At 48.6% G+C, this 17,932-nt stretch overlaps 1 protein-coding gene across 3 annotated transcripts in view; it reads left to right on the forward strand.

Moving 5' to 3' along the window:
• UNC5B (unc-5 netrin receptor B) overlaps positions 1–17,932 on the forward strand; it is a 162,043-nt gene that overhangs the window by 118,265 nt on the left and 25,846 nt on the right. For 2 of the 3 annotated variants that reach the window (XM_056799281.1, XM_056799284.1), the window contains exons 3-8: positions 5,781–5,924; positions 6,703–6,806; positions 12,736–12,916; positions 14,508–14,675; positions 15,242–15,406; positions 15,595–15,627. In XM_056799281.1, the coding sequence (XP_056655259.1) occupies positions 5,781–5,924; positions 6,703–6,806; positions 12,736–12,916; positions 14,508–14,675; positions 15,242–15,406; positions 15,595–15,627 (795 nt within the window). The remainder of the gene's footprint in view (positions 1–5,780; positions 5,925–6,702; positions 6,807–12,735; positions 12,917–14,507; positions 14,676–15,241; positions 15,407–15,594; positions 15,628–17,932) is intronic. The other variant, XM_056799291.1, reaches the window with a different exon arrangement.

Here is a 17,932-nt window from a genome sequence, read left to right on the forward strand (position 1 = left end):
GGCAGAAAATGGGGATGGTTGGAATAGCTAATCTTCTGGATCAGGACTGGAGTTTAGAGATCATCTGGTCCAGCCATCTCCACTCTGCTAATGCAAGGTTCCATCAGAGGTATCTATACCAGTGGGGAAAGTGTAGGAAGAAGAGTGCTGGGCCTGGCATCAGCTGACTTAGGCTCAAATCTCACCTGTGCAGCATTGGGCAGGTGACTTTACCTCTCTGTTCCCCCATTCCCATATCTTTAAAATTGGGGGGGGGGGTTGGACTATGATGTCCTCTAAGGATCCTTTTTTTTTTTTAAACTCCTACCTTCGGTCTTAGTTTTACTTCTAAGACAGAAGAGCAGTAAAGGCTAGGCAACGGGGTTTAAGTGACTTACCCAGGGTCACATAGATAGAAACTATTTGAGGCCAGGTTTGAACTCAAGTCCTCCCGATTCCAGACCTGGTGCTTTATTCACTGGATTACCTTGCTGCCCCTCTAAGGATCCTTCTCATTGTATATTCATGAGTCTGTGATTATCTGGCCCACAAAAGAAGGTAACAAAGGGATACATCAGGGGAGGAAGGACCCTGGGAGCACTCATTAGAGGGGGGATCTCAGAGATCCCCAGCGGAGTGCTGAGCTTTATTATTCATGATCTCATGTGCCCAGGAAGTGTCTCCATGTGTGAGTGGCAAGTCACAAGCTGGCTGCTGATTAGATCTCCTTTAGCCCCAAAAAAGAGGGGGACCCAGGAGGAAAGGCATCCACATCTGGGCTCAAGCTAGACTCATCCCCTTCTTTGACCTTGCTGGCAAAGATCCATCAGCTAACCCTCTCCTTGGGCCCCTGACATCACCCGCAGCCAGCTTCCTTCACTGAAACACACGGCGGGGCTCTTGTAGAGAGGATTCCTCTTGGTTCTTTCCAGCTCCGAGCTTCTGTGAAGAGGGCTCGTTCCAGACATTTGGAATAGCCAAAGAACTCTGGTGGCAGAAGTTAGTCTTGTTCTGCTCCAGAGGGCAGAACTAGGAATAAAGGTGGGAAGTTTTAGAGAGGCAGATTTCAGCTCAATAAGGAGGAAAGATATCCAAACATCTAAAGCTGTCCAAAAAGTGGGAGAGGTTGCTTTTGGATGGGTGGGCTGCCCGTCACTATAGGTTCTCAGCTGGAGGTTGTATTACTATGTAGGGTAGCAGGGTGGTATAGTGGTTAGAATACCAGACCTAGAGGTAGGAAGTCCCAAGTTCAAATCAAGCCTCAGACACTTACTAGCTGGATGACCCTGAGCAAATCAGTTTTACCTCTCTTTACCTCAGTTTCCTCATCTGTAAAATGAGTTGGAGAAGGAAAATGGCAAACCATTCCAGTATCTTTGCTGGAAGAAAATGCCAAATGGGCTCATGAAGAGTCAGACATGACTGAAAAATGACTGAACATCCATATTTGTCAGTGATGTTGGAGAGGGCATTCCTGCTCAGGGTTGGTTCTCTCCCTTCCTCAAACCCCTCTCCATCCTCTCTTCCCTTTTTCTCCCAGCATTCCCCTCCTCCTTCTCTCCTGTCCCTCTCTCCTTCCTTCTCTCTGTGTCCCTTTCCTCTCTTCCTTCTCCTATTTCTTCTTCTGTCCCTCCTCCCTATTCTCCTTCCATGATGCTGTTTCTCCTTCTTCCTTCTGACAGCTCCATATTTTATAGGTTATTAGGACAGAGATGTGTCCTGGCTTCCTGTACTCTGTTGGTGGGGATTGGTAATACTGCGATCATTAGTAATACAAACACTGCTCCCATCTCTCCTAGATGCATCAACAACAACAAGAGGCCTCATAGTGTCCTGGAAATTGGGACACAGCTGTCTTCATTAGCATGGGAATAATGGGTCCTGGCCCTGCCCACCACACCCATGCCAGTGGGGCAGGGTGAAGCACCTGCCCTCACTTCTTGGCATCTCAGCCTTTAAAAAACCTTAAGCCCCTTGCCAGAATCCCAAGCGATATGTCAACGACTTGCCAAGGATTGGCAGCTCCAGCTCCCTTAGGCCTTAGGGGCTCTGGGCCCCTCCTAGAAACTTATACCAGGATCTGTGGGTGTAGAGTAGGAAGCAGAGGGACCCAGGTCAGAATCACCCTTCTAGGGATGGACTTTAGAGCAGGATTCCCAAGGAGAACTGAGATCATTGTCTAGACCAGCAGACCCCAAGCTTTGTTGAGGCTGGAACCTTAGCCTAGGAAATGGGAAACCAGGATGCTTCTACTCACTCTGGATACTCACAGGCATAATACACAGTGGAAAAAATCACTGGCTTTGGATTTGGAAGACCTTGGTTCAAATCCCTGCTCTGCCATAGATCTGTTTACTACCTTGGCCAAGTCACTTCCCCCTTCTAGATCCCAGTTTCTATATCTATGAAAAGACTGACAGGATGTTCTCTACTATCCTCTTCCAGCCCTGTGATCAAATGAGATAATCAGACTTATTATTATTATTATTATTACACTCCTCTCATTCCACCCTCATCACTGGGATCTCCCAATATGGCAGCCTCCTTCACCCCAGAGAAGCAGTAACAACATGATGGACAGCTAGGTGGTAACAGTTAATTGAGTACCTGACCTGGAGTCAGGAAGACCTGAGTTCAAATGTGATCCTGAGTGACCAATTGAACCTTGTTTGCCTCAGTTTCCTCCTCTGTAAAATGAGAAGGAAAAGGCAAAACACTCCAATATCTTTGCCGAGAAGACCCCAAATGATGTCACAAAGAGTGGGGCATGCCTGAAATGATTAAATGACATGAAAACTTCAACAAGCATTTATTGGACACTTCCTGTATGCCTGGGGAGTCTTTGAGAGGGAAAGACACATTGCTGCCCTCAGGGTACTTATGCTCTAGTTTTGGGGAAAACATTCACTCACAATCTGAATAATCTTAGACTATATATGATCAGTTGGGGGTGAGAAGGAAAGAATGATAGAAGTTCAGAGAAGGGAGGAAATCAATGTAGACTGGAGTAGTCTCCATGGAGGCTGCACAGAGGAATTAGCAAGATAAGGGAGATGGTCCCCAGGAGTCCTCCATAAAATGACCATCTACGGACCACCCAGCAGTGGTGCAAGCAGCCAAGTTAGTGTGAAGACCACCAGTGATGGGCCACTCACTACCTCCCCTTTTGGACAGCTCCTATTGTGAAGGAGTTTTTCCTGACAATAAGCTTAAACCTACTTCCCTGAAACTTGCACCCATTGTAATTGCCTCTGTCACCTGGGGCCAGGCAGAGCAAGTCTAAAATCTCTTCTCCGTGGCAGTCCTTCAGAGCAGCTATCTTGTTCTCCGCCAAGCCTTTTCTTCTTCAGACCTCATCCACCCGGGTTTCTCATTTCGTCCCTCTTCTGTCCTCTAAACATGCTGCAGCCTGTCGGTGTCCTTGACGGGCCATCTCATGGTGGAAGAGTAGATGCCAGGCTTTCCTTCCATCTACTTTAATTTCTATTCCTTTGCTCTGTGCCCTTCCTCACAACACTCCGCCCAAGCCTGAGAGCCTGGGGAGGATTAACTCCTGAATGGAGTGCAAAGGACTCTGCAGAGGCTAAAGTCAGGGGAAAGGCATGCAGGGGGCTTTTCTCCAAGAAGATCAGGGTCCCCTGAGCCGATCAGCTACTGCCAAAGACAGAGAGCTCAGAGATCTCAAGGGACTTAGGCTTCTGTCTCCTAGGTAGGGGCCCCCGCCCCCAGCTCCAATCCCTGAACATGCTGACTCCTGACTCAGCCCCCAGAAGAGGCTTATATTCTCTGAACCCTTATCAAAGTGTTGTTGGGGGAAGGGGTGCAGACAGAGAGTTTAAAAAGGGATAGACTCAGTCCGGGCATGTTTAATCTGGAAAAGAAGAGAACTAAAGGGACATTACTGCATCCATACGCCTTGCCCAGTATTGACTCCAAGACAGAAAGTAAGGGTTTAAAAAAAAATGGGGCAGCTGGGTAGCTCAGTGGATTGAGAACCAGGCCTAGAGACTGGAGGTCCTAGGTTCAAATCTGGCCTCAGACACTTCCCAACTGTGTGACCCTGGGCAAGTCACTTGACCCCCATTGCCTAAAAAAAAAAAATAGGGGGCAGCTGGGTAGCTCAGTGGATTGAGAGCCAGCCCTAGAGATGGGAGGTCGTAGGTTCAAATCTGGCCTCAGACACTTCCCAGCTGTGTGACCCTGGGCAAGGGCTCTTACCTACAATAGGGAGAGAATTTGGTTTGGTGAAAACTGAGAGTCCAGGAGCTAAAGTCAGGAGAGACATGGGTTTGAAACTTGACTCACAGTTTCATCTTGGGAAAGTAATTTCTCTTTTCAGGGACTTAGTTTCCTCCTCTGTGAAATGGGCATATTGGACTAACTGACCTTTGAAGTACTCTTCTAAACTTCCAACAGAGGACTGATCTGGAACTGGAAAAAAATTGGAATCTAATGGGAGCCACAGATTTAGAGCTAGAAGGGACATTAGAATTTCTCTATTCCTTTGATTCTCCTAAATCTTAGAAATCTTTTACACTCTTAAAAATTATTGCGGACCACTTCCCCCCCCCCCAAAGAGGGTTTCTTTATGGGCATTATATCTATTAATAGTTATTCAATTCTATTCAACATTAAAACCTTTTAGTGGGATTATAAAAATAGTTTTGATGTCATAGATCACCTGAAGGGGTCTTGGAAAGGCCCTGAAAGGATCTTGGTGGGAAGATCCCAGAACACATTTTGAAACTGCCCAGTTAATCCAACCTCCATGTTTTACAGGTGAGGAAACAAGGGCCTAGAGAGGTAAAGTAGCTTGAATCCAAGCTCCATGACTTTAGACCCAGTGGCTTTTCAGCTACAACATACTACCAATGATCCACCAGTTGTAATCTGTGTCACCAGAGGGCTGACCTGTTGCACAAGGATAGACATCATAACTTGACCAACTCCAACGGGAGCTGTCCAGCAGGGTGATGAGCTATGCTCACCAGCCCTAAGTCATGGACTCCTCATTATTGCTGCAGGTGTTCAAAGGGAAGATAATCCACTGTTGTTGAGGCAGGAGATTCCTACCCTGGCTAAAGAGTGAACCTCAAAGGTCCCTTGGAACTTAAAGATGCTTTATAAGCAAAAACTCCAAAAAGTAGCAAAGTAATTCTGAGATTCTATGATTCTATGGTTCCATGGTCATTCCATCTTCCACCTCTGTGCTCTCTCTCATGCCTGGAGTACACTCTTTCCTCATCATGGCTTCAAAGGGTCCCTAGTTTCCTTCGAAGTTTACCTTGAAAATCACCTCCCATATGAAGGTTTTCCCAGTCCTCTGATGGTTTGTACCTCCTCTCCTGCAATATCCTTATGCTTATTAGTATTTTGTTTATCCTTATGTATACTTACCGGGTACATGCTACCTCCCCCTGTAGAATGTAAGCCAGATTCTTTTGGTTTTGGTCTTTGTTTCCCCCTGGTATTTAGCCCAGTGCCTGCCTATGGGCTTCAATGCCCATGGGGCTGAGTCCTGCCCACGCCCACTTTCTCAGAAGCTGCCAATCATCGTGACACTTGTATGCCATGGTCCTTCTGGGACCTAGCTGCTTGTTTCCTACCCTCATTTCCATGAATCCAAAGAGTTTTCCCAACAAGGATAGCTTAAGTTGACCATGCTTAGTATTTTGATTACTTGGCACCATTGTGCCTTGGCAGTGTGTTCTATTGCTCTGCCCACTTTACTTCCTCTGGTTTCAGTTTCCCAAGCTCATGTCCTTAAGATCACAGCCTGACCCACGTTTCTCTCTTCACAGGTCTGCTGGTGCGGGAGGTACAAATCGAGGTGTCCCGGCAGCAGGTGGAGGAGTTGTTTGGGCTGGAAGATTACTGGTGCCAGTGTGTGGCTTGGAGCTCTGCTGGCACCACCAAGAGCCGCCGAGCCTATGTCCGTATCGCTTGTAGGTATCTCCCCATCCTTGTATACTTGCACCCTGACCCCCCTCTTCTTTCTCTGTGTGATGTGGATAAAACAATCATGATATCATATCATACTATGAGGCAGCATCTCTGGCATCTGTTGTCCACTCTCTCTGGACTGCACTCTGGCCTCTGACAGGTATGATCCTGGACAAAACACTTAACCTCTGCTTGCCTCAGTTTCCTATTGTGTAAAGTGAGGGTGTTGGCCAAATAAGAATCTAAAGTTTCTTCGAACTTTAAATCTGCTACCAACCAAGACCATCAGGGATCTGTGATGGCCAGTCAAAGGGCAGAATGGCCAGGGATTCCCCCTGTGGTTGCTCCCTGACCCCTTAACTCTCAGACAAAGGCCAACAGGATTGGTTCTCCCAGTTTTAGAACCCATTGGCTGTGGCCTTCAATGCCTATGGAGACGAGTCCTGCCTGAACCCACTTTCTCAGAAGCTGCCAATCACCATGACATTCATATGCGATAGTCCTTCTGGGTCCTAGATGCTTGTTTCCTCAACTGTCCAGAGCCCACCTACCCTCATTTCCATGGATCCAAAGAGTTTTCCCAACAAGGACAGCTTAGGTTGGCCATGTGGTCATCTATTCCCAGGAAGTTTGCTGCCATCTAGTGGTAAAATGAGAAAGCTGGAGTCTCCTTTTGGGGCTGAGTACCATCCAGCTAGAAAAGGGGGCTTTGTCTGGGGCAGGCAGGCCCTGGGACAAGGGAAGCAGCAAATGCTAACTTGGTGTTCTCTTCTCTCCCAGACCTACGAAAGAACTTTGACCAGGAGCCTCTGGGGAAGGAGGTGCCCCTGGAGCATGAGGTTCTCTTGCAGTGCCGTCCCCCTGAGGGAGTCCCCATCGCAGAGGTGAGTGGTATGCCTACTGTGTATCAGAGAAGAGTCACTGACCTCGGGAGCTCCCTGCCAGGCTTCAGAACCAAAATAGTGGATAGCTTTGGACAGTGTCTAATCCACTGGCTCTGAAGTTAGAGGCCATGATTGACATTCACTCCCCATCTGACCTTGGGCAAGTCACTTAAAATCTCTAGACCTCAGTTTCCTCATCTGTCAAAGGGGAGGGATGGACTAAGTAGCTTCTAAGGCCCCCTCCAAATCTTAAATTCATGTTCCTGTGAGCTGACCATAGACAATTACTAGCTATGTGGCCCTGAGAACCCTTCTCAGTTTTCTCATCTTTTCCTTCCCTAATGAAGCCTTCAGGAATCTCACCTTCCCCTAGAGTTGGAGAGAGAGCCAGCTTTCACCCTGGTCTTGGTCTTTCTCCAAGCTGGCACTGATGACATCATTTCCTCCTATCTTGGGACTTTGGGGTCTAAAGCTGTAATTCAGACCGAAGGAGGCAGCCAGCAGGGATTTGGAGCAAAGTACTTGGAGATCCCCGTGTCAAGTAAAATTTAGTGGCCTGAGTTCTAGTCTCAGCTCTCGTTGGTCATGTCCCCAAATGTCATTCATTCCTCGGGTCTCTGATGTGTCAGCCTTTTCTGCTAATAGGTCCAGGTCTTGAGTAAACACTAAAGAAATGGTTCCTTGAGAGGGAGGATGGCAAAAGCTAGCTTGGATTCAGGAAGGACTCTGGCCCCATCCTCCCTCTGGCAGGCTGGTGATGTGATCTTCTTGGTGCCTCAGACAATGCCAAGTCGGAGAGAAAAGTGCTGATCTTCCCTCATGGGAACTCCCTACCCTGATGAAATTGTGAGAGAGGAGAGAGATAGACACAAAGAAGGAAGGAAGGAAGGAAGGAAGGAAGGAAGGAAGGAAGGAAGGAAGGAAGGAAGGAAGGAAGGGAGGAAGGAAGGGAGGAAGGGAGGAAGGAAGGGAGGGAGGGAGGGAGGAAAAAAGGAAGGAGGGAAGGAAGGAAGGAAAGGAAGGAAGGGAGGAAGGAAGGAAGGAAGGAAGGGAGGAAGGGAGGAAGGAAGGGAGGAAGGAAGGAAGGAAGGAAGGAAGGAAGGAGGGAGGAAGGAAGGGAGGAAGGAAGAAAGGAAGGAAGGCAGGAAGGAAGGAAGGAAGGGAGGGAGGAAGGGAGGAAGGGAGGAAGGAAGGGAGGGAGGGAGGAAAAAAGGAAGGAGGGAAGGAAGGAAGGAAGGAAGGAAAGGAAGGAAGGGAGGGAGGAAGGAAGGAAGGAAGGAAGGAAGGAAGGAAGGAAGGAAGGAAGGAAGGAAGGAAGGAAGGAAGGCAGGCAGGAAGGCAGGAAGGCAGGAAGGAAGGAAGGAAGGAAGGGAGGGAGGAAGGGAGGAAGGGAGGAAGGGAGGAAGGGAGGAAGGGAGGAAATTGAGTATAATACCATCCCAGAATCATCCATTTTCCCCCACCTCCAGTGCCTTCCATTGTCTCCCCTCTTGGTCCATGTCTTCCTTCATGGCATCCCCCTAAGTAAGGTTCCATTGGAGAACCCTGGGATGAATTCTCCCTTTGTTGGACTCTACTTCAGAGTATCCCTTGCAGCCTCAATCCCTAGTCTGCTCTGCTGAGACCCAAGCAGGGCCTGATAAAATTCCAGCAAGGTGACAACAGCCGTTAGCACTGACAGCACAGATGGACCAGAGTGTGATGGATGGATGGGCTTATACAGAGACTCTTAGCTGCTATTTGGGCCCAAATGTTTATTTTGGATGATGGGGCTATTGCTCTGCTTTCTTATCCTATCCCTCACCTCCACATCTGTCCAGGCCTGCTGAGTTCATCTAATAGCCTGTGTGCACATGGACTCTACATACAGACTTCCATCGCAGTCAGGGTGGGGTTGGTGCAGTCACTGCTGTTTATAGCCTTTTGAGGTTGGCAAGCATTTTTGTATATGCTCTCACATTTGAGCCACACAACAACCCTTTGATGTAAGTACAGTACATGTTAATAGCTCCATTTTATTGATGAGAATCCTGAAATAAGGCTTTGCTTATCCCACCCAAGTGGCTAGTAAGTGTCAGAGACAGAATTCACACCAAGGTCTTTCTTGCTTCCAAGTCCAATGCCCTCCCTTCCTCTTCCTTCCTTCCTTCCTTCCTTCCTTCCTTCCTTCCTTCCTTCCTTCCTTCCTTCCTTCCTTCCTTCCTTCCTTCCTTCCTTCCTCCCTTCCTCCCTCCCTCCCTCCCTCCCTTCCTTCCTTCCTTCCTTCCTTCCTTCCTTCCTTCCTTCCTTCCTTCCTTCCTTCCTTCCTTCCTTCCTTCCTTCCTTCCTTCCTTCCTTCCTTCCTTCCTTCCTTCCTTCCTTCTTCCTTCCTTCCTTCCCCAATACCTTCCATATTAGATTTAATACTGTGTATTTATACCAAGACTGGTAAGGACTAGACAGCAGGGATTAAGTGACACCCCCCCCCCAAGGGTCGCACAGCTAGGAAGTACCCAAGGCTAGATTTGAACCTAGGACTCCCATCTCTACTCCTGATCTCACTCCACTGAGCCACCTAGCAGCTTCCTGCAATCCTCTTTCCATGACACCATATTCTTAACTTAGCCAAATGAGGTGGAAGAGGTGGGGTGATATTGTGCAGAGAGCAGTGACCTTGAATTTATTCCTCAGCTTATTTGTTCTATGATCTGGAGGAACATTCTTGAAAAGAACCTTGATAAATAAATGGGAAGGTATTTGGGAAGGGAATCTGGGATGGACCAGGGCCTCAAGATGATGCTGTTAAGGTTAGATGGAAGGAACTGGGCATGCTTAGTCTGGAAGAGAGAAGTTCAGGGAGAATCAGAGTTAGCTGTGTTTGCAGATGTGAAAGGTGTTACCATGGAAAAGAGGTTGGACCTGGGCTGCTCGGCCTTAGAGGGGAGAGCTTGGAGCAATGCACGGGATTTGCAGAGAGGCTAATTTGTTTTTGCTGCAAGAAAAAATTTCTTCATATTTAAAGCTCACCCGCAGAGAAGTGGGCCATGTTGGGAAGTCACGGCATTCTCTTTGGAGATCTCCTGGCCAAGCTTGGATGACCCCCTGTCCAGTATGTTGTAGAGGGGAATTCTCCACCAAGCATAGGTTGGGTTAATGGTGTCTGGGATGCTTCCAGCTCTGTGATGTTATGAAGTCATCTGACTTCCCTGAACCTCAGTTAGCTCATCTATTAAATGGGGATAATGACACTTCACAGGGCTTTGGAGAAGCTCAAATGAGGTATATAAAGTGCTGTTTAAACCTTAAAGTATCATATAAATGCAAGCTATCATTATATTATGATTATTACTGTGAGAAAATGAGGCATATGTGAAAGGACTGTGAGAATCCCCTGCCTTTCCTCCTCTCCCCTTCTTGCCTCCTCTGGAGATAGTCAGCCCCCTCTTCTGTGCTTAGGAGAGCCATTCCCATTAGTCTTGGAAATTTGAAATAATGATAATATGAAAGAAGCAGCCTGTTTATAGAAAAATTATATATATATATAATATATGCATATACAGGTGCATGTGTGGGTTTAGCATTTATACCTCGCTTTGGGGTTTGTAAGGCACCTTCCAAAGATAATCTCGTTGGATCCTCACAATACCCCTGGAAGGTAGGCACTATTATTATTCCCATTTTACAGGTGAGAAAACCAAGGCAGACCAAGTTAAGAGCTCAGAGCCACACAGCTAGTGTTTGAGGCAATATTCAAACCCAGGCAGACGTAGATTCCAAGGCCAGCATTCTATCCTCTATGGCACTATGCTGCCTGAAAAGGACGTCCCCAAGTGATTTAGAGTCAGAAGCCTGGCTTCAGTTACCAGCTCTGTTGACTTACTCCCCGTGAGACCATAGACAAGTCATTTCCTCTCTCTGAGCTTGTAATATCATTTAAAATTTTTAAATAAAAATGAGTGGGTCAGAGCTGATGATCACTTCTGCCAGCTCACAGTCCTGGGATGCCAGGATTGCTCAGAAATTAGAATGGGCAAGTCTAGCTACAAGAGGGGAAGCTGAAAGGTCAACTCCAGAATGAAGAGAGGAGGTAGGGGGGCAATGGAGAAATAGTGGGATTCTAAGCCTCTGGATTGAGGGAGGATTCTTCCCACCCACATCCCAGGGGTGGGATTTTCTCCTGCTATGGAGAAAATAGTTTGTCTTGCCTCCCTCTGTCCTTCCCTCCTTTCCTCTGCTCTCCTCTTCCCTCTTCTCTCTCTTCTCCCCTCTCTTCTCTCCTCTCCCTTCCTTTCCCCTTCCCTTTCTAGTTCTTCCCTTCCCTACCTTCCCAGGTTTCTCCTCTCCCTCCCCTCCCCTCTCTTCTCTCCTCTCTCTTCCTCTCCCCTTCACTCCCTTTCTAGTTCTCCCCTTCTCTACCTCTCCAGCTTTCTCCTCCCTTCTCCTCTCCTCTTTCTTCTCTCCTCTCCCTTCTTCTCTCCTTCCCTCTTTTTCTAGTTCTCCCCTTCTCTACTTTTCCAGCTTTCTCCTCCCCTCCCCTCTCTTCTCTCCTCTCTCTTCCTCTCCCCTTCCCTTCCCTCCCCTCCCCTCCTCTCCTCCTTTCTCCTCCCCCCCCCCGGCTCTCTCCCCTCCCTCTCTGTATTGATAATTAGCCCAGGAGCCCTCCAGCCCTCTGCGTGCCCCAACGCCTCCCTTCCACATAGCCCACATACACTTGGCTCCACTGTGGAGCCTTCTCCATATTTGGTCAGTGGCCAGAGAAAGGAAGGGGGAAAAGATCTTGATCATTCTTCCTAGGACAGAAAGGAAGTCAGAGTGTCTTTAGGTTTCTCCTTTCTCCATCTAGAAAAAAGACAACCAGGAGCGACCTCGGACCTCCGATCTTACAATCCTTTGCACACATCCCTCTAGTGCCCTTAGAGACATGTGGTGTAGTGGTCAAGGGCACCTTACCTGCAGCCAGGAAGACCTAGGTTCAAATCCTGTCTCACACAGTAGCCACATGACCCTGGGCAAGCCATTTAACCACTGTTTCCCTCAGTTTCCTTGCCTATCAAAAGAACGATTTGCTCTTGGTAGCTTCTAATGCTAAATCAATGATCCCCATCCCACATCGTCTTGTACCCTCATTATATGAATATGTGTCATAACTCCCCACCCTTCTACAAGCTCCATGAGGCCAGGGATTGTGTAAGCGCCCCCTCCCACTTGGAATGCTCTCCTTTGTCCTCACCTTTGCCTCTTGGACTCCCTAGGTCCATTCAAAGATCAGCTCAGCAACTTGGCCTTTCCTGATGCCCCTTAAAATGTGGGGGGACAGCTAGGTGGCTCAGATTGAGAACGAAGCCTAGAGACAGAAGGTCCTGGCTTCAAATGTGGCCGCAGACACTTCCTAGCTATGTGACCCTGGACTAGTCACTTAACCTCAGTTGCCTAGTTCTTACCTCTCCTCTTCTGCCTTGGAACCAACATTTCATATTGATTGCAAGAAGATATGGGTTTAAAAAACCCAACTCTCCACTCACCCCTCATTGTTCATTACTTATGGATCTGTATTCACTTCTCCACATTCCTCTCTGTTTATGAATCTTCATAATAAAATGCCATTTCCTTGAGGGCAGGAACTGTTTTCATGTTTGTCCTCGGAAGCCTGTCACCTAGCCGAGTTCCTGGCACATAGTAGGAGCTTACATAAATTGAATGATCTAAACAGTAAGAGCTTAATATTTGAATTGGATAGCCAGCCTTTCTGCTCCATCACTTGTCCAGAGTCGATGATAAATCACACGTTGAGTGTTCCCATCGTCTTTATTAAGCCGGGTTCTCTTGATGGGGGAAGGCTGACCCCTTGTTCCTAGGCACTCACCGGGGCTTCCTGCGCTAGATTTTGAGATGTATATGAGTTTGCTTAACCTCCTCCATTCCCTACTCCTACCCCATCCCCATCCTCCAGGTGGAGTGGCTGAAGAATGAGGATGTCATCGATCCCACCCAGGACACCAACTACCTGCTCACCATTGACCACAACCTCATCATCCGGCAGGCCCGGCTCTCAGACACAGCCAACTACACCTGTGTGGCCAAGAACATCGTGGCCAAACGTCGCAGTACCATGGCCACCGTCATTGTTTATGGTAGGATAGCCTAGAATGGTGGGCACCATGAGGATGCTGGTTACCTGTAGGGTGGTGGGGACCAGGATCAGTGAGAGGCATGAGCCAGGTGCGCTCTCCACTCCTCAAGGAGGAGAAAAACCAAGCTAATTCCATCTAGATGGACTGAGGACCCCAGGCGGACTGGAACAGAAAATGGGACTCTCTTATAGGGTTGGAATTCCCCATTTCCTGGATGGTCTTCAAGGAGAGGCTGGAGTTCACTTATTGGATATATTATAGTGGAGATTCCTTTGGCATATGTGTTAGATGGGCTACTGAGAATCTAACGGGGTGGCTTTTCTTGTCCTTAATACTAGGAACTAAGACAATGATGATAACTACTGAACAATTGTGGAGTGCTTACCGTGCTTCACAAAGCTTTCCTATCCCATGGATCAGATGGCCATGTGATACAGTGGAAACAAAATGGTTCTAGAGTCAGAATACCTGGGTTCAAATCCCACCTCTGATGCTTATTCTCTCTATGACCTTGGACAAATCCGCCATCCTCCCCAGATTTCAATAGCGTCACCTGTAGAATGAAGGGTTTGGACAAGAAGGGCCTTGGAGGTCCCTCCCAGCTCCAGACTTATTATCCAGTGATCTTTGATCTCGAATGGTTCTTCCGACTCTAAATCAATGATCCTGTGATGCATCATCTCATTTGCTTCACGGCCAATTACCTGGGAGACAAATAAGGCAGGAATCATCCTCATTTTGGAAAGGGTGAAAAGGAGGCCCAGATAAGTGACTTCTCTAAGGTCACACAACTGATCAGAACCACATCTGGAATCAAAGTCTCCTAGACCAGAATTCTTTCAGTGTATTTTTCTAATCCAAGAGATGGAGATCTGATTAGAACCAAGCTGCCTGTACAGGTTTCAGGCCAGGTAGACCCAGGTTCCTGCTGCAGAAATAAGGTACTGACTCAGAGGACACAGGCACAGTGGGGTTGAGGATGTCACAGCTCTTTTCTCAAGCTTTGGGGAAAAATACATTATCTTGGGTCAATAGGAAGACAACTCGTAGTCCAGAGATGAGAGGCAGCTCACATGGGCTGGACCCACACGTGCCCTTGAAGATGTGCCCAAGGCTGAGCCTCTCTCTGGTGTGCAATGACCAACCTCAGGGATGTGCCACTCAATGAGCTCATAGCATCCTAGATTTTACCACTAGAAGGGACTTTAAACACTTTGAGTCCAATCTCTTCCTCTGACAGATGAAAATTGAGCCCAAGAATTATAATCCTAGAATGATTTCTAATCTGAGAAAAAGAAGGCTTCAAATCTTGTCCCAGACAGTTTCTAGCTGTATGATCCTGGGAAAGTCACCCGACCTCTGTCTGCCTCAGTTTATTCATCTGTCAAATGAAAGCGTTAGGCTCAATGATCTCTATGGTCTCTTCTAGCTCTAAATCTTTTCATTCTAAGAGTTTAGGGTTTGCCTTCTAGGGGCTGAGCTATAATTTGGGCTCAGGGTTAGGTAGGAGATAGATGCTTCATAATATTGTGATAACAGCACCCCCCTCCTTCTCCCCGCCTCTCCCCCTCTTTCTTCCCCCCCCCCCCAGTGAATGGTGGCTGGTCCACCTGGTCCGAGTGGTCCCCTTGCAATAACCGCTGTGGACGAGGCTGGCAGAAGCGTACCCGGACTTGCACCAACCCCGCTCCCCTCAATGGAGGTGCCTTCTGTGATGGGCAGGCCTTCCAGAAGGTTGCCTGTACCACTATGTGCCCAGGTAAGGACAATCCTCCAGATACCCTCCATCAGCTCCCCTCACACTCCCAGCCTTCCAGGCGCAGCCCTGGTCCCTGTCACCATCCCTCCTCCGCAGAGAGCGGGGCGGTCCGCTTGGAGCCTCCAGAGACTTAGGCAGCTCCCCGTTGCCTCCAGTTTGGGTCTCCCATAAGCCCCTTCTCCCCTGGTGCTTCCCATTGGATGAGCCCAGAGACACCGGCTCCATCCTTGGCCAAACCCCATCCCGCCCTCCGCCCCTCGCGGGCATCCTCAGCTGCTCCTGCCCAGTTTGTAACGAATGAATCCTCTTGTCTTTGTGTGTGTGTGCGTGTCTGTCTGTCTGTCCGGCTTCACCCGTATGTGCTTCTGTCTCTGTACCTCGTGCACTTCTCTGCCTCGGTCTCCCTGTCTGACGTCCTCCTCGGCTCCGTGTGCGTGTCCGGCGGCGCATCTGTGGCCTGTGACTTTTCTGTGCCGCCCTGTCTGTGTCTCTGTGTCTGCTGGATGCGGACACCCACGTCCTCTACGCTTCTCCATCCCTGCGGCCGGGCGTCACGGGACCCGCAGTAGATGGAGCGTGGACGGAGTGGAGTAAGTGGTCAGCCTGTAGCACAGAATGCACCCACTGGCGGAGTCGGGAATGCACCGCCCCGCCGCCCCAGAACGGGGGCCGAGACTGCAGCGGGCTGCTCCTGGACTCCAAGAACTGCACCGACGGGCTGTGCACGCAGAGTGAGTGAGCTGAGGCTGGACTGGCCAGGCGGGGGCGGGGGGTCAGCGGGCATGGAAGGGAGGGTGGAGACCCGGATCGGCCTCAAGCTTTCCCTCCCTGACAGGGGCGTGTCGCTTCTATACATCGCCATCGTCATCCTCGTCATTTTCATCCGTGTCATTTGTTTTTACTTTATTTTCCCTAACAGATAAAAGAGTTCTAACTGAACCCAAAAGCCACCGTAAGTCCTCGTTTCATGACCATTTTCTCTCTGCCTTTGGTTCTCTCTGGCTTGCTGTCTTCTCATGGGCTGGATGGAGGGCGATGAGAGGCCATTGGGGCTAGGGGAGCACAAAGACCAAGAGCATCTCTCATTCCTGGAAGCCCGCATCCCAAGGATCCAGAAACCTAGACTGGCTGAGCTTTCTCCTCCTCTATGGGGCGAGAGCATCCAGCTGTAGCAAATTCTTCTCTCTCTTCCCCTGTCATCTGGTGAAACTGAGGGGCAAGAGTCCTGGAGAATAGACAGAATCGACTGTAGATGCTAGAAGAGCCTCTGGACCCTTCCCCGCTTGTGCCTCGTTTAATCGGTCCAGAGAAAGGGAAATGACTTCCCCAAGGTCACACAGTCAGAACTAGAAACCTCCTCTCCTAATTCTGGATCCAGTGCTTTATCCACTACCCAGTTCTGCCCCTTCACATGGGAGGGTCCCGAAATTATCCTTTCTGAGGGAAGCCTATAATTCCTCTGGAGACGGTGCCTAGATGGAGCTCCTCTTCTGGTGTTCAAACTGTTTCCTGCCACACAATTAGCTCATAGCATCAAAGATTTTAGAGCTCGAAGGAATTTTAGAGACCTTTGGTCTTACCTCTTCCCTTGACAGATTAGAAATTGCTTTTGGCCTTTTTCTTTCCCTCTGTTGATCCTGGAGGAGTGGGTGGGAGACAAAAGGGACTAGTAACTACCATCTATGATCAAAGGATTCTGCTCTTAAATTCTGCCCTTAAATTCCTCACTGGCCTAAGATATTCCTTCCACAGGGCTAGAGACTCACAATCTTATAATGATTTATAATCTAAGAAGACCAGAGTTCAAATCTTGCCCAAACCAATCAGAACTTCTTGGACAGAGCAGTATTGTGACTGAAAGAGGAACACCCCATTGATATTGAAAAGACCACCGGACCAAGGACTTGAATGCCTGACATTTGGCACACGAATGAGCTTTTCTTTTCCTCAATTTCTCTTTCTGTAAAAAGTCAAATTCTATCTTAGAGGAAATAGGAGCTTTAAGATGCATGTGTGTACAGACACACACTCATGTCTCTCAGTCTCTCTCAGCATCACATCCTCACCTTGTAACATGAGGTGATTGAATTAGATCATCATCAGAATCATCTTTTTTGGCCATGGACCCCGGGTAGTCTGGTGATGCCTTCTCAGAATGTTTTAAAGTAATTTTGCTTAAATTTCAGTGTGATGTTCATAAAAAAGAAGATGTAGATTTTTTGCTGTCTAAGGTCACAGACCCCTTGGGGCCTGGAGGGTCTATGAAGCTCAGGTGAGGAACACCTGGATTCTGTGATCTCAGAAGCCCCCCCCCCCACCTCTACAAATACACGATTTAGTGATTGTTAGAAATGATCAAAGGGGCATCTTAGCCTGATGAGGCATTTAAGGGCACAAGTAGAGTTTTTTGTTCATAGATGATAGTTTCTAGTCCTTTTTTCCCCTCCAAGACCAGCAGAGGGAAAGAAAAAGGTCAAAGGTGTAAAGATAAGCAGTAGATTTTCCCTGGTGAAGGATGCTGAGACCTGGGAAGCTGGAGCCTAGAGGATGCTGGGAATCTCCCCAGGAGAGGCAATGTTCTTGTCCCCCAATGGCATCTGGATTGTTTCTTATGGCTACATAGGCTGGAGGGTTCTGGGCATCCACATAAGCCCTGGGCAGTTTGATACATGGAGTGTTTAGCCAGTGCTGCTTTGGCTTCCTCGGGAAAGGGCGAGCTTCAGAGGGAGCCAGGTCACTGAATCAGCTCTTCTCCTTCCTTGCTCGGGTCCTAATCCTTCCTCATTCCTGTCCCCTTCTGCTCCAGGCTCCCTCGTGTTTCAGACTCACATACCTGAGCCCCACTCCCGCCCTTTGTACCTTGATCTTATCCCTTCAAGACAGAGCCCCTCTCTTGAGGCAAGCCAAGTCACAGGACAGAATTCTGGATTTTCTAGCCCTGTGGCTGCCTCCCCTCAGAGACTGGCCCCAAATGGCCAGTCCTTCACCCCAGAGCTAACCCTGGGCATCTCATCCTGCCCTGTTTGCTGTTCTTCTCACCCCAGTCACTGGAAGCAGGACCAAGCCGTCTCTGGGAAAAAGAGCCAGCTCTCTTCTCCTTGCCCCCCTCGCTTCTCTCCTCTCTCCTTCCCTCCCTCGCCTCATCTTGCCAGGGACTTACTATCTCATAAGTCAGCCCCCCCCCCCCCCAGTGTCCATGCTAATAACGCCACAGTAATAACACCAAGGGTAATAAAGCAGCAATGGCCAAAGAATAC

Source organism: Monodelphis domestica, chromosome 1, assembly GCF_027887165.1.
Source record: "Monodelphis domestica isolate mMonDom1 chromosome 1, mMonDom1.pri, whole genome shotgun sequence".
Classification (NCBI taxonomy): Eukaryota; Metazoa; Chordata; class Mammalia; order Didelphimorphia; family Didelphidae; genus Monodelphis; species Monodelphis domestica.